The following is a 25,397-nucleotide window of genomic DNA, read 5'->3' as shown; positions in this document are numbered from 1 at the left end:
AAGGTAGCAATGCAATTCCCTAACCATTTATTATGTAGCAATTATAATTATGAAAGCATCCTAGGGGGAAGTAGGTCTAAGGTTGTTTTGGCTTTGTGCCAATTCAGGAACAAATTACAAGTGCTAAAATCTGTGTGAATTTATTCAGTATCCTCCATGTTGTTAAAGATTCCACCAAATTCTAGTGGATAATAAAATGTTGGAATAAATATAATACAGCTATGTAACAGAAGTGCTAAATAGATAAAAAAATCTAGCACCATTATTTTTATGCATTGAAGAATGTGTGTCTCTGGCAGGAAGCAGTAGAGAAAAGGACATAGAACAACCTGGGCATGAGGACATTCAAAAATACAACAAATACTCTTGTTTCTGTCATGATGTTGAGAGGGCATGGCATCTAGGCCATGGTCTGGATGAATGGGTGAAAAACCTATTGCCAATCCAAGTGCTTCCCATTTGGAAGAATGCACAGAAGTGAGGAGAAGACTGCAGTAGGGTAGCAACCTCAGGCACTAATCAAGCAGTAAGTGATGTTTTGGGAGGATCGTCTTTGTTGTCATTTTTCTACAATTGAATACAATGATATTGAATGTATGAATTATCATTTGTGTAAGGTTCTCCAAATTATCTGCAAAGGTTTATTTTGAAGCTCTCCTAGCTTTTCTTTTAACTCAGTCTTTCACTGTTGAGTATTAACTTGTAATAAAGTGGCATATATTCAGATTCTCAAACTGGGGACAACCTGTTAAAAGAATAAGATAGAAGACTCAGACTAAGTGCAGGTAGTTCAGATAATACAGGGCTGTTTGCCCCAGTGACTTCTCTACCATTTTGGTGGCTTTTCCTGCTTATCTCACATGTTTTCTCTCTTCAGTGATTTTCTGGCTTTTGGACTTCTTTTGAGTTGGGTCTTTGTTTGGTTGTTTGAGGGTGGGGGGAGTGGGAAGACAATGTTTTTGGCAGGTGATTTTGTTTGTCAGTTTGGTTTTGGTGTTTTTGTTGATTTTAGTGGTGGTGCTTTGGGGTTTGGGTTTCTTTTTTTGCTATGATTACTTTGAACCAACCTCTGCTTCTGATGTCTTTAAGTATCATGCGAGTGTGCCAGTCTTATGAAATCTTACCTTGGGAGAATAGGAATCTTACTGGTGAATTGGTTATATGCCTGGTTTAGTGATATACTGAAAATGCTGTGAATTCCTCCACTGCTGTAATCACAGTAATCATCTTTTGGTTTGGATGTGCCTTTGATAAGACAGCCTGTCCTGCAGTATATTTTCCTAGCATCTACACTGTCTTAGAGAGTGCAAAGATTTTGATGCTTTTAACAGTTCCCACTAAAATTCTTCTGTGAAGCCATGGGATGAGAAAAGGTGTAAAGCGGCCTTAAGGTTTCAAGGGGTCCTGAATAAACATCGCCACAGAACCCCCCAGTGACCTTTTAATTAGAGCAGCAAATTAAAGTTTTTTTATGGTGTACTTTGATTGGGATCTGAGACAAAGACCTTCCTGTTGAGTCACAGCATGTGCTGCACAAAAATGTGCAAGGAGAAGCAAGAAGCTACCAGGCTTTCCTTTTTCTTGATCAGAAATTATGGGGGACATACTGTGGGAAATATGCTGCATAAATGCATACTGTAGGAGGAAGCTTAGCCACCTGACAACTCCTACATTCAAACTGTGCCGTCTTTACTATCAATTTTTTGATAAAAATCAGCAGTTGACTTTTGTTTAGAGCTAAACTGGGTGCTGCCAGGCTGTATGGAACCACTGTACTGCAATGCAGATGGCACCTTCCAGAGCGTATCATCTGTGCTTTCCCTGTGTGCTGGCAGCTGTGGCCACACAGACAACGAGGAGCATTCATTTATTTTGCTTCAGAGTAAACGGCTTGCAATGGTCATAGGAGAAAGAACTCAACCCTGTTGGCTGGTTATGTTCATATGCTGTGTGAATAATGAATTTTGTTCCTTTCTTTTTTAGTATTGGATATTGGCCACAGCTGTGGGCAACATGGTTTGAAAAGCAAGATCTTTAACTGGCAGTGAAAGTAGTTTTACTCTATTTATACCTTCTAAGAGTTTGGTGCTATAGCTCTGTTACAGTAATTTTTTTGTGTATATGGTTAGAAGGAGAGCTTGTACTGTGTGAGACTTGCTCTGACCACAAATTGTAAAGAGTAATCAAATACTGTCCTGATTATAAAAGGCTTCGCCACAGTGATCTGTTGATATAAAAAATTACCCAAACCCTTATTCCAGATCAGTTTGTGATTAGTTTTGTTTGCTTTGTTAAATTCCTTCTGACACACACCAGGGGTTAGGCAGTGTGCAGAAAAGGCTTTCAAAGTAGTTTAGTTCACTAGAAAGGTAAAGCAGAATCATAAACTGAGAAGTTACTTTTCAGTGTGTAGGGGGAACAAGGCAATTCCACAGTTGTTCCCCGGGGCATACTGCTAGTGCATTGCTCCTCTAGTGTTGGTACTTTTTGGTCTTTGCAGAGCTGTGCAGTCAATACAATGCTGGCTGGTTATTATATGCTCAACTGCATTAAAAGCAGCACATTTTTGCTATCCTAAACTCTCTCCTGGTGAAAAATCCTTGTTACAGCAACAATTAGTTGTATTGTCATTGGAGAGGAGACTGGCATTCCTCAGAGGAAGTAGTTATAATGCTCAAGTGTTCTTTCTAATATTGTTTTTTATTTATGATGTCACTGACTTCTTTTACTTGCTTTCATATTTCACATATCATGGATGGCAAGGAAAACAGGATTTTTCCTCCAAGTGAGTCCTTCAAGACTGCTGATTTAGAGTTCTAGAGTGTGGATGGTTGCTCCACCCTAGGTATTCTGTTTCCACCTAGCAGATTTTCTTTTTTTCCTCTATGCATGGTAGTAGGTCTTTTTGGCCAAATGGTAAGTTTGAACATGCTAAAGTTTACATGGTGGAGATCAAAATTATTCTACAGAGAAAATTTTTTTCAGCTGTCAAGTCAGTTCAGTTCTGCAAGTTAAAACCTATGTAAAATCAACATTGTGGATGATTTATTTCTTGAATTTTGAAAGCACAAATCCCACAACTAGACAATTATTGCAGAGGCTATGCCATGTGACTGCATGCTGCTAAACCATGCCCTTGACCTATCAAACTGTGAAATCATAAACCTGTGAAGTCTTTAAAAGACATCTGTACAAATACCCTTCCTTTGTCTCCTTGATATAAGTTTGAAAATGTCTATCCTGGGATGTATCAGGTACAGCATTGCCAGCCAGGTGAGAGAGGGGATTGTCCCAACTTTGCTTTCTACTGGGGCAACCTCACCTTGAGTACTGAGGGCAGTTCTGGGTGCCACAGAACAGGAAAGATATTGAGCTGTTTGTTAGAGAGTGCCCAGAGGAGGGCATGAGGATGGTGAAGAGCCTTGAGGTGGAGCTGTGTGAGGAATGGCTGAGGTCACTTGGTCTGTTCAGCCTGGAGGAGACTGAGGGGAGACTCATTACACTTACAGCTTCCTCATGAGGGGAAGAGTAGGGGCAGGCACTGATCTCTTCTCTGGGATGACAGTGACAGGACCAATGGGAGTGGCCTGAGCTTATGTCAGGGGAGGTTAAGGCTGGATGTCAGGAGAAAGTTCTTTCTCCAGAGGGTGGTTGGACACTGGAACAGAGTCCCCAGGGAAGTGGTCACTGCACCAAGCGTGGCAGAGTTCAAGGGGTGTTTAGACAGTACTCTCAGGCACATGCTGAGACTCTTGGGGATGTCATGTTCAGGGCCAGGAGCTGGACTTAATGATCCTGATGGGTCCCTTCCTACTCAGGAATTTTGTGATAATCATCTGTAGTTGCTGCCACTCTGTCTATTGCCATATTGAGTGCTTTGATCCAAACCGCAGAAAGTAGACTTCTGCTGTTATTTCATACACTTAGCTTTTCTGATAATCATGCTGAGCTGTGTTTTAAAGTTAATGGATTAGGTCCTACAGCTGCTGGAGGTCCGTTTCAGAACAAGATTACAGATTTATGGTATAAATAATTGGAAGATATTCACAATCAAATTATTACTTTTGAGTTATTTGCAATTAATTTGAGGGGCTGCACTACCACATGATTTTAGGTGGATTTTGTTTCTTAGCAACATGGAGTTAAGGGTAATTTTTTTCTAACTGAAAATCATCATGTTCATGTACAGATTTATCAGTGTTTGTTAAGGGTGCAGTGCACCAACTAAAGGATGTCATAGCCTCCTTCGCTTTGGAAAATCCCTCTGATATAATGAATTTCTTAGAAAAGTTGCTAAAGGTAATGTGTCACCAACAGTGTGTCTGTGCTGTCCATCCCACTGCATTAACCTGAGCTTTGGTAGGAGAAGCCAGACTAAGGCTAATGGGTCTAAATGGGTGTCAGCTGAAGTTTTTACATCTTGTTTTCAGTGTGTTTGCTTGTGGGAAGTGCCGTTTTAACCCCAGTGTTAGCTATTTGTCTCTGCCAGCATAGTGTTTGTAACTTGACTCTGCCATTGTATCCCTGTTTTTTGCATGCTTTACTTGGACAAGAAAATGAGTGGCTTTATTTGAAATGTCATTGAGATGTAACATATGATTTAGACATTTTTCGTAAAGCAGAACACATACACAGTTTCCTAAAGCTGAGATTTAGACCAAAAATAAAATTTGAGTTTAGCCAGGACATGCAGACTAGGACACCTGAAGTTCTAGGGCATATAAATTACTGACTTCTAGCAGATAGGCCTTGTACAGAAATGCCCTGGAATGAGGTCTGAAATCACATTTTTGCGTGTGCACATTTTTTTGTTCCCTATAGCTCATATGAGCTGACTAGCATCTTCAGTGGAATTGAGTGGACTTGGTTTTAGGCTATCATATATGGGAATTGTATGGATGATCTGATAATGTTGGAGAGGGCAGGAAGTAATATTTTAACTCTCTCACAGTTTACTCGGTTTTGTCAGTGCTTTTAACAGCCAGAATGTAGGTTTAGGATTTAAGCTGAACAGAACAGAGAGATTTTTGAAGTTCAACCACATTTGATATGGATATGTTATTGTTTTGTAAAGGAGAGTTTTCAGAGTGTAACTGTAAAATTTTAGCTCTATTTTCTGAATTCATTATCACAGCTCCCACTGAACGCAGCTTAGTCAACATTTCATCTTCAGGAATGGCTTGGAATCAGAAGTTAAGCAAGATGGAGGAAATACATGCTATAGTATAATAGAGAATCAAAATGTATTTTAATTTGTGTCCTCTTCTTCTTCAAGGCTATTTTACCTTAGTCCTTTCACCTGATCTTAGTATATTGACTTTAAAGGAATGAAGAATAACTGTTCTCTGTTGCAGCAAATGCTGCAGTATGCATACTACAAAAGCCTAACAACCATCCACTGTTGGCATGAAGTCTCTGTCCCCAGATACCAAGAGATTTTGGCAGAAGCAGGGTTAGTGAGCTGGTTCTGTTGGTCTTCATACTGCAGTTAGTAAGCTGACCCACACCGTCCAACAGTATGGTCAGCTGTGTACAAGAGCAGTGATTGTAACAGCAGCTGGTGAAACAAGCCACGTGCAGCTGTAAAGGCTTTGTTTTGTTGGTGTGGAAAGATGTGGCAGGTAACAGGGGCTTGATAACTGAAAGCAGAGGCTGGTTTTGTACTTAGAAAATGTGGTTTAGTGATTCAGGATTAGTGGCACAGGATTCAGTGTGCTTGCACGTGTACTACCAACAGCTCAGGTCAGTAAAAAGCCTGTGAACCAGAGAGAGAACTGGTAAAACCTGTGTGCAATTAAAAAAAAACAGCATTCAAAGAGAATGTCAGAACTGCATGCTTCACTGTGATCTGTCACTCTGTCAGTAGTTGCCTGAGCTAAAGGGAGTTCCCAATCTGCTTGAAAGTTTCAGAGGTCTGAAATTGTTATGGCAAACATTGTAATTCACTTAAGTGGCTGTGGCTAAATAACCACTCCCATAGGGTTTTAGTCCATCTGTCTCATCCTCTGCCTTCCACACACTTTTTCTTATGTTCTCCTTTTCTCTGTTTTGTGTGACCAAACAGGATCAAAGAAGTTGATTGGGATGAAAAATCTGTGGTTTTTTTAATTATTACAGTTTACGTGTGAGTCTCATACAGCTCCCTGCAAGGCGATGTATAAATGCTTGGACGAGGTATCATAGGGAAGATGTCAAGAAGGTAGGAACATGAAAAGAGAAGAGGAAGTGGGACTGAGTTTTTAGAAAAATAATGTGGCCATGCACACCCCTGCATGACTTTCAGCCTGTCATGGGTTAAGATCTCATATTCCTGGATAACAGGGGGAACATAAGGTGAATTTCAGTGTAATCTAACTAACGTATCTTTTGTAGTTTCTTTACTGTAGTTCTGAGAGATATTTACTTCAATTCACCCTAAATTATATACTACAGGAAGTGCACATTCCTCACTAGAATGCCATGGATGCTGTAACCAATATAAACTTGTAGCAAATAAGCATCAGGGTATTTTCAATCCCTTTTGCAGATTTTCAGATGAGGTGTAATTGGATTTAAGATTTGTGAAAGGTACTAGAATTATACTATTGGAGCAGCCAGTCATCTGTTAAAACATAGACATTTATCCCCATGGAGAAAAAGCATGCTTCATTTACATTGTTAAACAGCACTTATCATCTAAGATTTGAGCACTCATACCTGATTCTGCTGCTGTTAAACAGCTGATGCACTTCATCATAGAAATTACTGCTGTTTAAGTCAACTTCTAATTGTTTTGTACAACCAGTTTTCCTAAAAGGAAAGAGGGGCATCTGCATTTGTATAGGAGGGAGCTTTGTTGAAAGAATTGAAATTAAATATTTTTAAGTAAATTATTGGGATACATAAATTCAATAGTTCTACCTAACATCACCTAACATGCTCATGGAAAATATGATGCAGTATTTAAGGGCATCAGTCTAAGAATGACTACAAATGTCATATGTTGTGCCCTGATCTAAGCCCCAGCCATTCCTACTCAGTCATGACAGTGATTGTGTTCTTTAGCCAAATATTATTTTTCAAGTTTATCCCGATGAAAACTTCAGTATTTTTAAGAACCATAAATCATTTATTTCAGGCTGATCCAATTTAGCAACTATTTTTCTCTTGTTTCATAGCTGCATTCATTTTTAAAGCACACTGTTTTATGGACAGCTATCCATTGTATCTTGCTTTCCCTTTCCAGCCTTCTACCTTAGAAAAGTATCAAGGGTTATTTATATTTGCTCCATTAGGCCTTAATACTTTCATTATGCAAACAATATGCTGATTCCTGTGATTGTTTACAATTGTGGTTTTTTGCTAGTCTTGCAAAATCTCTTGCTCCTTTTTTTTCCCCATGCCCAGACAGAGCATAAGGCAGTTATTGCATGTCAGATGAATGCATATAGTTATATGTTAGAAGTGTTTCTTGTTTCTGACTGTGAGAAGGCTTCTTTCTAATCCACCTGAGTGACTTGAGTCTGCAGGTCATTATTTTGGTTACTAGCACAAAGTAATCCCAGCAGTTTTAGAGGAAAGGAAATTGCCACTCAACCAGTATCATTCCTGATAGAATGAGGAGTGGAGACTTAGATTTTAAAAAGAATATAAAAATGTAGAAGTGAGCTGATGCAGAGTTGGTTTTCATATTGTGCATTGCTGGATAATCATCTCTCTGTGTGCTTTTTCTTGGAGAAGTAATGTTTCCTCGCTGTCTGGTTCAATAAAAGAGGATTTATATTAGCTACCTTCCCAGCAGACTTCTAAAGCTTGTGTAACACTCCCTACAATATCATGATGAAAGGTATGTGTCTAGAAACAGTGTGTCATTTAACATTCTTGTTCCCTGTGATTTAATAGAAAATATGTGGAGAAAGTATACAGTATGCTTTTAACACAGCAGTGACTCTGATATGATGCTGATCATGATGTGTGTTTGTTGTGTTTGGTTTTTTTTAATGGTATCTGCATCAGTAGGACTGGTTTATTATTTCCAGATGTTGGTATGCATGATTTTGGGCCAAGTTTCTCTCTCCGTCTGTGCACAAACTGGAGGACAGAGTTGGTCACTCTGGTGCTGATGCTGTGGATGAAGCTTATGAGATCTGGCTGTCCTGAGACCATCTCCACATCTGTGTTTACCATTCTCAGGCATAGCTCTGAGAATGGTAATTTCCCCAGCAAGGGAATTCACCCAGCTGCATTATACATGCTTTGGAATAGTCCACCCGGACAAGATGTTGGTGACTGTCCCAGAAATACATTGCTCTGAAGAAAAAGAGAAACTAAATCATTGGGAGCAATTACCTCTCTGAGCCCATACCAGGATAGTCATTTAGTTCAGAGGGATATGCAGGACACTGTTCCAGTATACCATTAAGCCAAATACCATGAGTGATAACCATGAGTTATTCTTTATGCCTTTCTGTATAACTAGAACCTGTCATAAAGACTAGAAGCCAGTTTTTATCAGTTTTGACACAAGTATAAATCAGGAGCAGTTCTGTTGGCATTACTGTAACAGTAAACTGCAAAGTATCTCTTACCAAGAGACAAATTTAGTTTTATGTGAAATGAGAGTGGGTGCTACTGTACCATAGGTTTCAAGGAGTTGTGATTCAGTGTGACCCATATCACATTGTCTGCAGTGTTTCAGATTTGATGCCGTTCCCCCAAGACCTGTTGAGATCATGAAACTGGAAGCATTTTTCATTCTTGTAAGGTGAAAACTGTCATAGAAATGAATGTGATGACTGGAAAAGCAAGTTACATTCTCAGTGCTTTAAAAATGGTGGGATTTTGTTTATCATTTGTTGTTGAAGCTATCTGATGAGTTTTCATTTTTGCTGATGTTATGCAGTTTTGAAGCAATAGCTTTGATTATTAAGTTGTTCCATACAAAGATACAAAGTTTTAATTGACAGTATGTGGTTTAGGATGAAATGAAAAACTTCTTGTCATGATTGTTGATTCAAGCGCAGTACAGGGAGTGCTGGAAGTCTCAAGGTAATTGAGTTCCTGAAACAGATTAGTGAATCAGGCCTCAGCAAAGGAGTGGCCATCCTGTCATTAACACCAGCCACTTTATTGCCTAAGCAGAAAAGATGGTCTTAGAGCATAATGATTTTGTGTAGAGTTCTTCCATTAGCATCAGCCTCTGAAGGATCCAAACCTAAAATACCTGTGCTTGAACACTACTGAAAATAAGGTGAGCCTGCTCCTTTGTCTCCTGTCAATAAAGGAAAAGCTTCTTTATTCCAAGGAAGTAGTGGTAATGTTGTTTGTAAATGTTTACAAAAGCCTAAATTTTTATTTCTTTATTCATTTCTGTTAGCTTTTGAGTAAAGATAATGGTTAATTAGATAGCAAATACCATCAAGAACCAGGATGCAAAAAAATCCCCGTATTTCATAGGGTTGATTCACTGCAGTATTTTGTGAAGGTCAGGTCTTATAATTTTCTATTTTTCATTCTTGAATATGAGACAACATGAGAAAGCAAGTCTGTTCGTCCCCTAGCATTGCACAGTCTTCAGTCATATTTCTAAACAGAGAAAGAGGGAAAAAATAAGCTCTTAGCAGAGCTGTATCTCTTAAGAGAAGTTAAACAGTGACATACAAGTTTTGTACTTTTGTATTTTGTAAAGTTACAGGAAGATGAAAGAGGAACAGCCTTGGCTTTTATTGCAGGATACTGAACAGAAGATTCTCCAGATACAAAATGTATAGGAAGTTCTTTCTTGTTCTGATTTCTGGCCTGGTGAGTTAAAGAGCAGTTTCATCTGGCTGCACAGTAGAATAATTTTTTGGATGAGTCTTAGAGGTGAATTTGACCAGAATGTGTGTGTGCTTCCACAGAGACCTTCAACATCAACATAAGACTTGAGATAATGAGTTGTTTGCTGAATGTTTTGGTTGAATTTTCTCTGAATTAATTAATTTTATGCAGATTTCCTGAATATATGGAGGGGAGTGGGAAACATTATTTAATGTGATTCATTTTGTTTGCATATTTAGTAGAAAATAGCTTATAAAATACAGTGTGTTCTGTTTTTCTTGAAGGAGCTTTAATTGCAGTGAGTACTGTGTTTCAAAGTGACTCTTTTGAAGTTGAATTTTATTTGCTGCTCAGCTTGTTGTTTTAAATAAAAATCCTTGCATATTCTGATGAATATTTGCAGGTGATGAAGGGAGTCAAACCACATAAGAGCACCAGGTGTATTAATGTGGGGAAGAAAGTAATTACCTGAGCTGTAAAATTCTGGACTTAACCTGCTTATTATAACAAACTGGGACATTGGCTCCATGCCATCTTAAGGTGTGTCAGTCACAGGCTGAGCCTGTGCAGCACTACTCACCTGTGTTTTTAAGGGCTTTTAAATAAACAGATGGCTGCCCCAGAGTATTTGAGGCTGGAAGTTTTGGGTCTTAGTAACAAGCAACAAATTGTAGGGCAAAGTTGACTATTTAAAAGTATCTTCATTTCCTGCCAATGACACTTAACTGTTCCAAGGCTACTTTTGTTTAAAGTCTTCTTTCCCTGATCTTTGTCAGGGAAAGAATTTCTGGACTGGAATATTCAGGATCTCAGTCTTTGAATAGAGATCAAGGGGCATGTCAGATATGACAATAATCTCCCTGGAGCTAATTCCAAGACTTCTTGGATTTTGCAGATATGGAAAAATGACTGTTTATAAGGTAATGGTTGGAATATCCCTCCATCATGCCATCAGAAGTTAAAGCAAGCACTTCTCTGCTGATTCCATGTGACTGCTGCTTGCCAACAAATTAGCTTGCATGCTAGTCTTTCACATATTTAGAAGAGGATTTTTTTTGTGGCACTTACATCCTATTGTGTGGACACAGGGTCTAGCACACCAAATTTCTCTTTGCTAAAGTAGGTGTTACTTTCTTGTGGATATTAAGAAGAAAGCAACACCTTTTTCTCTTCCTTTTTGCCCCTCAGCAAAGCCTTAGGCAACTGTCTTCAGAAGAATTTAGTGCTAGGCACACACTGCCTAGTAAAATTTTTGTGGACATTATTTTGGTTAAGGGAAACAGTGGAACACAGACAATCCATAAGAATTGGCCACTAATAGGGGAGGATTTTTGTATTGCTATGCAGGTTTAAGATATATTGTGTTATTTAATTTAAATATTGCACAGAATGAAATGTTTATATTTATTCACAAAATCTTTAGTACTAAAACAAAAGTCTAATTGAAGCAGCACCTATCTATCCTGTCACTCCTAAGTGTATACATTTAGTGATAATATACTTTCTTTCTTGTACATATATGAGAGCAAACAAAGCTGTAATGCAGTAATTTATTTGTTCCGTCAGGCTCACTGTTGGAACCATTCCACTGCCAGCTTAGGTTAGATGGAACAACACAAAGTCTATGCTCTTGCTTTTGTAAGGACAATGCCAAGTATTCCCCTGTAAAGAAGATTAATAGAGCTATAAAAAAGTGGTGGCTTCACAATTGCTAATAGTTCTACACAATCCAATAAAAATCTAAGTCCACTACTGAATTTCTGAAGGTGGGTCAATAAAAGTAACAATCTCCATACAGTTTTGTGGGAAACAGGAATTATTTCTGTGTAATACCATAGTTATCCTTCTTATTTGGTTCTATGAGGTGTGCAAAAGTGAACACCTCAGTAATTTAAAACAGAAAACAAATATGGATAAGTTTTGCTTGCTGATTTCTTTTTGCCACAGAGATGAGCACTGAAGCTATGGCAAATGCTTAGAGGCCCCATTGGTAGCTTCAGGAGCAGTTAATGATTCTAAATTGTCACAGTTTTTTTCCTACTTAACTTATATGCACATTTTGAATGTTATACAGTGGCTGTAAAAATGTAGCAAAGTGAAAAAGTTGGTTTTAAAATTTGAATATCATACAAGATTTATTGAATTCCCATCTTTATAACTTAAGAGCCTCTATTTGGGTAGATATTTTAAAAGAACAGAGAAGTTAATTCCTTAATACTTCAAAAAATGAGTCACTTAAAAAAAATTAAGTCTTCTAGTTAGGGTTTGGGCAGTTCTTAAGGCTAGCATATTACACATTATATTTCATCTTATAATTGCTAGAAAATTCTGGTAAAACAGTAACAAACTGATGGGACCAGACTTGAATTTGCCATTGATGTGTATTGTTTCTGTATCCTTAGGGAAATGAAGCCTTTCAGGGGGGCTTTCAAGAGGAAGAGCTGATAAATTGCTCTGAAGTTGATGCAATCTTCTCTGGGAAAAAGAGCAGGCCCTGGAAAGCCTGTGATAGAGAGCAGCTGTTTTCAGAGACTTGCATTAAATCTCAGACGTGCTTTCCTGCCAGCTACTTCAGTGCAGAAGATTAACAGACATGTCCATAGCACTCAAGCAAGTCTTTAATAAAGATAAGACTTTCCGCCCAAAACGCAAGTTTGAGCCTGGAACCCAGAGGTTTGAACTTCACAAACGAGCGCAAGCATCTCTCAACTCAGGGGTGGACTTGAAAGCAGCTGTGCAGTTGCCCAGTGGAGAAGACCAGAATGACTGGGTGGCTGTTCATGTTGTCGACTTCTTCAATAGGATCAACCTCATTTATGGGACTATCTGTGAGTTCTGCACGGAGAGGAGTTGCCCAGTGATGTCTGGAGGCCCCAAGTACGAGTATCGGTGGCAGGATGACTTGAAGTACAAGAAGCCCACAGCACTGCCTGCACCCCAATATATGAATCTTCTCATGGACTGGATTGAGGTGCAAATCAACAATGAGGATATATTTCCCACAAGTGTAGGTAAGTGTAAGGAAGAAGTCCTAAAGCATAAACTGCCTTTCATTCTTGTACTAAGCATGTTCTCTTCCCACATATTTAGGGACATAAAAGCTGTTGAACAGCAGGTGAGGAGTAGGAGGGATCAGAAATAGTATGTAGTTCATGAAATGTTAACTATGGTTTCTAGGTATGATAGTGTTTGTTAGCCTTAAATGTTTATCCCTAATGATTCCTCAGGTTAATCACTGAGGGTGATCAGCATTGCATTAATACCTTCTTGAAAATTAATCAAATTTGTATGGCTTTGCACTTTGTCCAACTACTCACATACAGAATGGATGGAAAGCAAAACTGGTCAGACTGCTCTCATAGTGTACATTTATGTACAAGACAGTGGAGAATCAAGAATGCAATGAACTTAGCCCTCCCACCTTCTCTTGATTTCTTGTCCAAAACTCACAAGTTGTCAATTATTCTCCAAAGTATTGTTTTCAGTACTACATATAACTAATAAGCATTGTTATTATTTAAGCAGACAGCCTAGATGAGAGAGCTGTTAACAGCTTCACATATTTCCTTTTATAATATTCTCTCTGAAGAGTGGCACAAGTAGGTTGAAGTATCCTTGCTGAAAGTGGAAGAATGCATTGCATAGTGCAGACAGCATAAATATTTACCTATGGCTGCATGCAACAATAAAAAAGTTATGCTTTCAAAATGTACTTGCTTGATTTTTAGCAATTTTAATGAATGGTTTACTGCTTTCAATTGTAAAAGGCGGGGGCTTTTTGTAAGAAATGTAAGTTGTTATGTATTAGTTGGCCCAGATGAGTAACAAACAGGAAGAATGCCATATGTTTAGATAAGCTCAGCCCAATATTTTGGAGTTTATATAGGCAGCTAGGTCCTGCGACTAATTGATAGATCATGCATCGAGAGTCTGTGTCTATCAGTGTTTCCAGACCTTTGAAATACCTTACACTTGGACTTGATGGCTATCTATCCGGACAAATCTGTGGTTTGTTTCATAGTTTCTATCACTTTTCTGTACTACTTTAATAGGTAGAAAGGATGCATTAATTATATTTTTAATCTGGATTTTGACAACATGGCAAGAGAAGGATGATATCAGAAGCAGTATCATATATTTTTGTGGGTGAAAAATGGGTTTGATTTCTCAAGCACTAGTTGCTTTTTGTTTCTTCAGGGTAAATGATTTTTGGAGTTGAAGATTGTCTGAAGGTGCTGAGAAATATATGATTTTGCTTCACTGGTATTTCTGCAGGCTTTCTTATACCAATTTTCTGCCTTGGAGTATTCCAGTATTGTTCTGTTTTTGTGTCATTTGCATATGTAGAAAGTGTTTGTCAGCAGATATGGGGAACAGGTAGCACAACTGGTGTGCTGATGGGGTTTACTGAACCAGCTAATAATCTCTAACACACAAGCATTCAGCCCTAGATGCTCCACCATTATATTTGTAATAAGACACTTCTGAAGGAACTTTTGTCCTGATGGTTTACTTATTGTAAGCTAAGAATGACATCAGTAAATACTCTCAGTCTACTTCTCCCAGCTGCTTCTGCTGTTGTCAATTCAATCAAACATGAAACAACTGATGGAGGGGAAAGACGTCTGGTCTCTAAAATGGGGCTGGACTCTGATAAAAGTAAAAACAGGAAAGCCCAATGTTCATAAAAATCTTTGTCTTACTCTGAATTGATCCAAAGGAAAGGGACAAGTCTGCTTGTACTGGATTTTGCTGTATTCATATTACAGACTGAAATGATTGGACAGTCTTGTAAAGAGATTCTATAGATACCTTTAGAGCATTATTGGAGCAGTGCTTGTACCCCTATTTCTTTCTTGCCTCCTCTTCAGCCTTTGTTGCAGATACCATGCTGGCCCCCTGCATATTTCTCATTTTCTTTTTGATTAACCACTTTCCATATGAAACTGTTGATAAAATTGTTTGGGAGGCTTTAGATCTTTCAATTCAGGGACAACCACATGGTATGTTGAATTTAGTATTCTGGGTATCTCTTATGTGAGCAAGTCCCTGCTTAGGGACTCAAAACATGCAAAGGGAAGTTTGGATCTGTTCCTGAGGTAAGTTGCCTTTCAAAAGAATATTTTTGGTTGATTTTCATATCAGTCCCAAATTTGGATGTGATACTACCTGTAAACCTATCTGAGTACTGCATTATAAAGCTGGTGAATGAAATTCACTGAGCATGTGTATTGTTACCTGTGCTGCATTTCACAGGTGATCAGAGAGGGAACCTTTGTTGCTGTGTTAGATACTGTTTATTCCTATCTGTTCTGCAGCAGCCTTTTGGTTAGCCTATGCACCATAGGCATAGTACTAATTAAAATATCTATTTTCATTCACATAAATTAATGGTGATGAATATGACAATTCTTCATTCTTCACAGCAGCTGAAATAAATCTTGAAAGATGATATACTCAGAAAACAAAACAGGCTTATATATGACCTTACTAATAGGACAACAGTTTTAAAGTGTTGAGTGGCTGTAAATTAGAGATTGCTTCATTGCTTTGAATCTTTCTAGTCTAAAGATAATTGTTCTAGGAAAAAAAATGTGTCCAGTGGATGGTATTTGGGCTGACTTTTTCATTAGCAGATAAGTTTAATGAGGAGATCCAGAGCTGGGTTAGTAAGTGCTGTTCACAGAAACCCTGAACACACTTTTCTCAGCTTAATCATATTAAACTTTTCCTCTTTCATTTAGCATGTCTTATGCAAACTATCTAAAGAAGGATTTCAAGAACTGTAATTAAGTGCAGCTTTCACTGAGGAGCTAGTTTCAAGGAAAATAATTTCAGAGTAGGGATAGCAAGGTTTGGTGGGATCTTCATTCTGTGGTGGTGGTTTTCCTCAGTGGTAAAAAAAACCAAACAAACAAAAAGAAAACCAAACAAAACAAACAAACAAAAAAAAAACCAACAAAAAAACCCCACAAATGCAATTGAGTTATAAATTGTTATAAATGTTATATTTAACCTTGTCAGTGTTTGTACTGGCACAATGGCCTGTGGCCTCTTACCAGTCATCTGTGGTCTGATGTGATCTGATTTCCTTTCTGCTTTCCCCTGTCCTTCTGGTTTATTCATTTTATGATAAAGAGCCTCATCCCTCAACCACTCTCCCAGTTACAGGGAGCTGGTTGCATGGAAAAAGAACTGTCGAGAATTGTGTGCAGGTGATAAAAGCAGGTGCTGAATATCAAGACCACTTCTTTGTATAGCAAATCTTGAACGACGGTTTTTATAAAATGGCCTCACCATCTGTAGAAGATTGTTCATGATTATGTTCTTATGTCCTTAGTGGGTGAGAATGCACGAATAGAACAGAGTCTGTACACCTGCTCAGCCACTGCTGAATCTATCCATCTCCAAAATCAGTTTTTGTAATGTGCCTGGTGTTTATTTAGCTTTAGAGTAAATTCTTTGGTAAGTACTAGTTGCTCTTTAGTGCACCTACTAGTCTCACTGTTTAACACTTTTCAAGGAATATATTTCTCAGCCTTTGGTAAACAGTCTGAAGAAATAATTTGGAATGGAAAGCAGTAGATCCTAGGAAAAGATGTACTTTTTGTTGAACTGCATCAGCTTTCACCAAATGAGTTTTGGCAACCTCAAAAAAAGAGCAAAGAAAGAATTTTTTCTTGGAAAGAATTCTTACAGAAGAATTCTATTTTTCTGTGCTCCCTTTAAATTCTGATTTCAAAACATGATAAAACAATTTGCTTTAGGTTCTTTCCTGTACTCATTGCAGCCATAAAATGAGAATAATTATGTATTGTTGGGATTCCATTCACTTTTCAGTGAATGGAATGCTGAGGGTTTTTCTGTTGTAAGAGTTACTGGGAAAGATACACAGAAATTTAAGGCCACTGGGCATTATGTCATTTATTCTAATCTGAACACCAGCATAACACAGGCCAAAGAACATCACCGCATGATTTCTTCATCTGGTCCACAGACTGAAATGAGAAGATGGTCAAGCAACAGAAAATGTTGCTGAAACTAACAGAAAATTGACTTCTTTTCTGGCTTGACATAATGAATTTTTTTCCCAATGAAGAAAATTGGGAAAGAAGAAGAAGAAAATTGAAGAAAAGTAGCTGAGAGAGAACAAAGGTTGTGCCATCTCCATCCTTCAGGGTTTGCAAGACCAGGCAGAATAATACCCCAAGCAACCTAATCTGATGGGATGCAGGCTTCCCAAAACCAGTGCTAGCTTTAAATATTCTGTGATTCTTAATTCAAATTTCAGCACTGCCAGGCTGCCTAAGGAACTAAAAGAGCTAAATTAATTGAAACCTGATTAAGCAGTTTAAGAAACCACAGTCTGACATTTAAAGGATGTACAAAATCACTTTTAAGGTATAAGAGTTCTTGTATAGGAGGATTTTAAAAGTTATTAATTAATCAAATAGCCTAGTTATGGCTGATCAAAATAAAAATACTTCAAACATATTTAAAACGTAGGACTTCAGCTGAAAAATTAATGTATCTTTATCAATACTTTGGCTGTTCCATGTTTGGCTAGCAAATTTTGGTATCTGACAGCTTCAGGTTTTGCACAGAGCATGTGTGTGATGCTGCTTTCAAAGAAAGGAGCCTAGTATGTCACAACAATTCACCTACAAAAGCAGACCAAGATTCTGGAGGGCCTTTGTAGATATGATTCAAAATTTTCTATGGTTTCCTCCTAATATTGTGGTATTGTAGAATTTTTTACAGTTATTATTGTGGAATTTTCTACAGTTTTCTTTTCTTACAGTTATGTCTGTCTTATTCCTGTTCCAAAGTATGAGGAAGTGTCCATAGTGTGGGCAAAGTGGTGCTTGCTGGCATTTCCTGCACACACTTTTTATTCATTTTTTTGCTGCTGTTGCAATTGCACTATTGTTGTAGTGTCACACACTATCTAGGAACTGCCATTGTTTCATGCACACCCACCCCACAATCAAAAATATACAATTTCTATAGCTGGTATGTTTCCATTTTTTTTAAGACAAAGCTTTGCCAGGGACCAAAGGGAGAAGTCAGATTGCTATCTGTTAACTGGTAATTCAGTCACCCAGTCCTCGATACATGCAGCTGTAGTCTACCACCTGAAGACCAATGTAAAATCCAAACAATCCTTTCTGTTTGATCTTTGCACCTTTGCGAATTATTGATGAATTTGGTCTGTGGAAGGGTTTTATTTTGTAAGGTTTACCTGCTTGTCCCTGTTGCTGCCCTTTCTTGATCACTCCTTCAACATGGATGTGCCTGCCAAGAGCTTTGAATTATTCTTTATGTCAATGAAATAAAGAAAATTCTGCAAAATACAGACTGTCCTATGGCTACAGCTTTTTTTCAGTTATTAAACTTTATGAATTCTGTGCCTATACAAATGTTATAGCAGCAGCACAGCTATGCTCTTAGAGAGTTTGGTGTCTTGAAATATATGTGCTTGGAAAATATCAGGTAGATATTTTACTATTTTTACTAGATTGCACATTTGAGCTTCCTCCTCCTCACACCTTTTTCCTGCCCCTGTCATTCAGGATCTAACAGGTGATTCAAAGTAACCTAAGCTGGCATATGAACCAGCCCACAAGCCTAGTATGCTTCAAGAGTATCATCACAAAAGACTGATGAAAATTGCATTAAGTCCATCTGGATGGCGAGTGATGCAGTTTAGCAGTTAGCAATCTGGTCTTCTTAGCATTGAATGACTTTCTTGCTGACTGATTATATCTTGAAGGAGTTTGATTCCCTATTTGTATCTGATATCTAAAATGTCTTGATTAGTTTAAGTATTCTACTTTTACAATAATAGGGACTGAAGCTTGGGAGTAGTCTAGACTAGTAGTCTGGTCCTGCAGCCATATCACTGACAAGCCTTCCTCAGTGTATCCCCTTGGTCTGTTGCTCTGTGTATCATTTGAGGTGCCTAAAGGTCCACTGCCAGCTCAGACATGTGAATTAACCCATTCTGCAATCTAGTTTTGATGATAGAAGAAAATATGTGTAGTAGAAAGTAAGTGCAAATCTATTAGTGTATTCTCTGCATTTCCATGAGAAGGATTTGGCTCTGCTGGTATGAAGGAATGCTGTCTCACCTGGAGAATGTGTACTGGGAGTCTGATGCTTTGTATGACATGTTTTCAGTATTGTGGTAGTCATTAAGGGCTACAAAGCACTTTGGCTAACAGACTAAGAAGCAGGTCTCAGTGGCTTTCTTCCTCCATTCTCTGTGTCTCAAACTTGAGGGAAATAGAAGGAAATCAACTTAAGTGGTGGCATGAATGGTGGTGGAGTGAAAATTTGAGCGGAAAGGGATGTATTAACTGGCTCTGCAAAGGTTTCAGGATTTCTGCTCAGTCTGATGCTGGTTTTGGAGGAAAAAAAAAGTACAGAACACCCACAAGAAATGGTGTCCCATTTAGGAACTGGGGTGGTTTGTCCAATATCTGCCATCTCCCTTGTTCTTAAGGAATTCAGCTTTCCAGCACGTTGTCTGTACATATGTTGTGGGAATTACTTAAATTAGCCTCTCAGAGATTCAGCAATGCCATGACCACAACTTCTACCCTAACTGAACTTGTGACCTCTTCTCTTTAGCCACCTTCACAGCACAGCTGATGTCTACAATGTTTAAGTAGGCATGCTGGGCTTGAGCTTGTGCCCAACTCAAAAAGTGTGGGAAATGTGGTACCTTGAACATACTTTACCTTGGAAAGTGGGTTTTTGTGAACTGAGCACTCTGCATTCTGCAGTGATGTGTGAATTCCTTCCTGTGATGAACAAGAAGAATAGCTTCTTATGTAAAACCTTCTAAAAAAGACTTTGTGTCACAGGCTGCAAGGCAGAATGTGTGTAGGAGAAGAATTTATATATCATAATGACTTTGCTGGTTCATTGTTTGGAACACAAAATAAGATTCACAGGAATAAATTTTTTTAGTTACTACCTCTTGCTTATGTTTTTTTGCCAAATTGAAGTTGTTGTTTAAGCTCAGAAATATTGTAGAAAATTCATGGTACTCCCTACTTTGAGAAATGTATTTTCATCCTTAAGGTCAATCTTCTGAGCACAACATTGGTGCTTTGGGGCATGTTTTATGCACAGTCTGGCCAAGGGAAGAGATGTATGCCCTGATAACACGATATCATCACCTGCAACAGATATATGGTAAAAATCATCAGAATGAAGTGTGATCATAGAGGCATGAAAATAAAATTATATAGTCCTAATTGGTTTAAACAACAACCTCAATTTGATTTCACTGGTGAGTGGCTGGAGTGACGCTTAGTGTGGCTCTTAGGGAACTTTTGGAAGTCCTAAATCTAGGAGAAGATTTTTGCTTCAGACAGAAACACCAATACTCTCTTTTAAGTTTCTCCATCCTCTTTCAAGTAGAAATTTGGCCTTCTAAATTCATATAGATTATGTATATGGAGCAAGAGCAGAAACTTTAGGAGGGAGAAAACTTATTAGTCACTTTTAAATGAGGTTCTCATGTCTTTTATAGGTATTTTTTGAAGAAAGTCAGATATGTTGGATAAAAAAACCATTATGCAGCTAAAAGCCAAAAATAATGTGGCCAGCAGGACCAGGGCAATGATCTTCCCCCTGTACTTGGCATTGGTGAGGCCCACGATGAATCCTGTGCCTAGTTCTGGGCCTCTCCCTACAAGAAGGACATTGAGGTGCTGGAGCGATTTCAGAGAAGGTCAACAAGGCTGGTGAAGGGTCTGGAGCACAGGTCCTACGTGGAGTGGTTGAGGGACCTGGGTGTGTTTAATCTGGAGAAAAGGAGTCTGAGGGGGGCATTGTTCTCTATAGCCACCTGATGAGAGGTTGCAGCCAGGCGAGGGTCAGCTGCTGCTCTCAGGTAGTCAGCAACCAGACAAGAGAAAATAGCCCCATGTTGTGCTAGGAGGAGTTTTGATTGAATATTGGGGAAAATTGTTCCATGAAAAGCATTGTTAAGCATTGGAACAAGCTGCCCAGAGAAGTGGTTGAGTCATTTGGAGGTATTCAAAAGACGTGTAGATGTCATGTAGAAGATACTTGGACACATGTCTTAGTGATGAACTTGGCAGTGTTAGGTTTATGATTCAACTTGATCTCAAGAGTCTTTTCAAACCTAAATAATTTCATTCTTTTGTCTTTAAACACAAAGCCAAGAATTATATATTCAGATAACCTGTAAGTGTTCATTCTGATAATGCCACAGAGAAAACCATCAAAATTTTTCAATAGGAGTATTTATAGGTGTGATTAAGTCACTTGTGTGTTAACCATTAAAAGACAATTGTATTTGTACATTTCTATGCCTAGTTCTGCAGAAGTTCTCTGCCTTGAGGAGCTTTACATGCTCATAGAAAAAAAAGTCAGCAAGAGATTACAGGAAGAAAAATTATATATATATATATATAATGGGAAGATTATATTTATAACAATAGCTATACAAATATATATATATATAATTATATAACAGGAAGAAAAGCAGTTTAGTATGGTTTCTGTGAGGATGGATTTTTCTGCATCATATTTGTTTGGTCAGTGTTTTCAGCTGAACACTCACTGGTAGTGCTGCGCATGACATGATTAGTCCTTGTCTGCATAACTGCATCTTACATATCTCTTTTCTGCATGAGTGTGTTTACATGTGTAATAGCGATACCAAAGAAGCTAAAGGTAGGGACGATGGGGGTCATTCTGAAGGGAGTTCATTTCAGACACTCTGAGTGGCATCCCTTTAGCTCTGTGGTTGTTGTATACACTATTTTTGTGGTATGCGCGCCACTGTGTTCCTTTATGCAGAGGATTGTCAATACTCTGTTCCTTAGCTACTCAGTACTTTGAGGTAAGCAACTTGAAATCTAGACTATAATGTGATTCTGAAAAAGACAGCTGTATTTCTTCTTGTATTGATTATTAAGGGTTGTAAGAGGCCTGGGACCATAACAGAGAACTTTAAGTAGGAGGGACAACAGATTCCTTTTTGTTTTTGAAAAATGTAAGTGCATGCAACCCTGAACATGAACATATAAGATTGCTTGGGAAGTAGAGGAGGAGAAAAAAGCAGACGTCAGTCTTGCACCATTGCCAGTCTTTGCATTGTTAAGGGCAATGTTAATTTTATTAGAAAACTTTTCTAAGTCCACACAAACCTCCTGCTTATTCACTGTCCCTCTGTCCTTAGCAAAGGGACCCAAGGCTTACTGTATATGTTCCACAAGACTGTGATAGAGTAATTCAGCCATTCATTAAAATAGAACAGATTTAAGTTTATGTGCTACATTCAGAAAAAGCCGAATTACTCTTAAAAGCAGATTTAGTCATAATTGGTTCACTAAGGGAAAAGAGCTCATTCATGCCTTTGTCATAGCTGTCAAACTATTGGTACCACACAGAATTCACAGCTGGTGCTGTGTACACAAATACTAGTGACACTGCTGTAAAACATGTTTCTTCATTTAATGTTCCAGTAATGAGTTTAAAGTAATGAGCTTTTTCCCTGTTTATGGAAAATTGAAAATGGAAAATTGTTTTCCTGTCAAAAATGGTGTTTGAGCATAGAATTGTTCATATTAGCTGGCAGTCCTGTAGTACTTCCAAGACAGGGTTTCTGCAACTTCCTAGCTAATGGAAACTTTGAAAAGTATATAGCTGAAAAGTTTTTGAAGTATGCATAGGTCCATACTGAATGGTAGAAAATAATGTAACTGAAAACACTAGAACAACTCAACAAAAATGGATACTCACCAGCTTATGCTCCATGCTTTGATAGGGCAAATCTGTGCTTTGGTTCTAGCATGGAAACCTGTTATGTGCCGGGGGACTGCCTGACTTCAGAAAACCTAAACAAAACTTAGAAGCTTTGGCAGGTTATTCCTTTCTGCATTTATGGGTCTATCCAAGGAAGCATAAAATGCCTTCTTACACCTTTTTAATGTCCTGGAAAAATCAAAGCAGAAGCCTTGAATTTTCAGAGCAGCAATGCAAACACTTCTATAAAGATGACCAATATAAGGAATGTCTGTAGGTGGTGAGAGCTAATTGGTGTTGAGTCCTTGGTAACTGGGAGCTGTGTTTTCCCAGTCCACCAGCACAGGCCTTTCTATGTGACTTGCTTTCTTGCTCCATCAAAAACCATCCTGTGATTGTTCATGAGAGGTGTACAACTTCACAGGGTCATGGTTTTTAAGCACTGTAGAATTTCATCTACAGTCTCTAATCTATCCATAAGTTACCTCTGTGCAGAGGTAACTATGGATAGTTACTTCATGAAAATCTACTTTCTATTTGACTGGAATTGCACAGATATACAACAGAATCTGGAATTTAATAATTCTCTTTCATTCTCTTCTTAATGCTGTAACTGACTGTAAGCTGAGCAGTTTTGATTGAAACCCATCAACCAACACATTCCAGAAACTACTTGCAGAGAAAAAACAAACTGCATCCTGCATATGCTTTTGGTGTTCAAAGCCAAAATATTAAAGCCAATCTTGTAAATGGATCTGTGGCAGGGCCAAATGCTTGAACTACAAACAGAGCTGATGAGTAAAAGAAATAATGTAAACAGTTGCTTTCTCTGTTACCTTCTGCAAGCCATGTGGATGTGGATAGGTCTGCATAAGCTGTATTGAGGCAATAAACTTTCCTTCTCCTACCCTACTGTTCAATGTAGGCTCTGTGTGCCTAAGCAGTGACTGAGACACCAGGCAGCTGTTACTACCCTGTAACTCACATTAATGACAGGCTCCCCAGAGAAAGGCTCTTCAGCCTGACAGTCATTCTTGGGCTGAGTTGTAAGCTCTGTGTCACAGGGATAAACAGCCTTTATAATACAAATTCTTCCGTTACAGTGCCACAAAACTTACATGTGCATATTGTGGACTGTGAAAATATAAAATAATTTTTAGTGCCTGACACTGTTTATATGAAACTGCAAGTCATTACACAATTTTTGATTACACATTTAACCTGGAAAAATTGTTTCCAAGTAGAGAAAAACCACAAAAGCCAAGGCCTAAATAGTTTCCTTTTCCCTGAAGACTCACCCAAGATGCTGTCCAGCAGATGATTTTCCACAGCAGTAGCTTCCTCCTTGTGCAAATGAACATAGGAATTTCCTAGACACACAGATCAATGTAGTGTTTCATGTGTCTCCCTTTCCAGAAGTTAGCTTCACTTGGAAAATCCTCCGAGTCATGCTTAGAATGCTTGTAATAGGGCGTATATGTGATACCTGTTCAGTGACTGTTTTGTATTACTGAGCAGAAAATAACACTTGCAGGAAACTCAAAGATTAGGAAAGACATTACAAATGCTGAGAACCTCTCAGCAACACTATGGAGTGAAACAGGCTTTAGTGACAGTGCTGACACAGGGGATTTTTTATTTCTTTCCATCTCACAGTGAATCACGTCTAGGAATTTCAGGAAGGCAGTGTCATTTCATACGCTTGAAAATATGCAGTGGAAACTTGTATTTCCTTCTCATAATGTGAATCAGTGGCACTTTGACTCATTTAGAAACAAAAGGATGGTTGCTGAGTAATCAGCAGGAATCAGAGATAATCGAGAAGGGAATAATCAAAGTCAATTAATAGTTAGAGGGGAAAGGGGGAACAATGAACAGCGTATCTTTGATAGACTAACCTCTCATCTGGATATGGAAAGAAGTATCTTTTCATTTAAGAAGATGATGTTCAGGTGAACTGAGAAACATTATAGTTGACCAATGAATGTATACTGTCAACATTAGCATGGTGAAATAATAGTGATTTTATTTGTACAGCATTGACTCTAACCAGACTTAACAGACATAATTCAGTCCTCTAATAGACAAATCCCTGAAGCTGGCTATGGTACTAAGCAGGAGAAACATGTCCAAATCACATACTGGGTGACATAATATCTTTTAGAAAAGTGCCAATGAATATTTAGGTATTATAACAACACATCTGTTTAGAATTTATATACTTTAGAATTAGTTGCATTTCCTGACTGCCTTTCTTTTGGATTTTTAAGGCTTGGTTTTGTTTGGTTTTGTTAAATTAGGTGTAATTGTTCAAGAGCCCTGTAAGGCATGGTAGATGTTACTATTTCACTTGTCAAATTGAAGGCCAAATCTCAGGTAACCAAAGTAGTCTACATAGTGTGTAAGTAGCTGTTCAGGTAGGAAATTCTAAGTAAAAATTTTTTTTCTTGAATTGCGGTTTGTTTGTTTGTTTGTTTGTTTGTTTGTTTGTTGATCCAGAAAGAGGTCACAAACACATGGTAGTGTTAGTGATGCCAAGCGTACTCTTTACCTGTTCCTAAACTCGTAGCTCCGTATATGGAGGAGTAAAGAGAATGAAAACTGAAAGGCTTTAGAAAGACTCCAAATCCCATGCATTTCTAGCCCTCCAAGAGAACGCTTGATGCATTTTCTGGGAGGGTGTCAAAGTTTTGACACTGGCACAAGGCCAAATGCCCCCATGAAAATACACTTTCTCTGGTGTCTGCTGTAAGATTTTGACCAGGAATAAACAAAGCAGGCTCCCACTTGAAAAAAAAGAAAAATTTATT

At 38.3% G+C, this 25,397-nt stretch overlaps 1 protein-coding gene across 1 annotated transcript in view; it reads left to right on the top strand.

Annotated features, from left to right (window-relative positions):
• MOB3B (MOB kinase activator 3B) overlaps window positions 1–25,397 on the top strand; it is an 85,620-nt gene that overhangs the window by 25,130 nt on the left and 35,093 nt on the right. Inside the window, exon 2 of the mRNA XM_059493153.1 lies at window positions 12,201–12,809. Within this exon, the coding sequence (XP_059349136.1) occupies window positions 12,392–12,809 (418 nt within the window). The 5' untranslated portion in view covers window positions 12,201–12,391. The remainder of the gene's footprint in view (window positions 1–12,200; window positions 12,810–25,397) is intronic.

The sequence above is a fragment of the Ammospiza nelsoni genome, chromosome Z (assembly GCF_027579445.1).
Source record: "Ammospiza nelsoni isolate bAmmNel1 chromosome Z, bAmmNel1.pri, whole genome shotgun sequence".
Taxonomy (NCBI): domain Eukaryota; kingdom Metazoa; phylum Chordata; class Aves; order Passeriformes; family Passerellidae; genus Ammospiza; species Ammospiza nelsoni.
The sequence above is the reverse complement of the archived record's forward strand: the minus strand, read 5'-3'. Positions and strand labels throughout refer to the sequence as shown.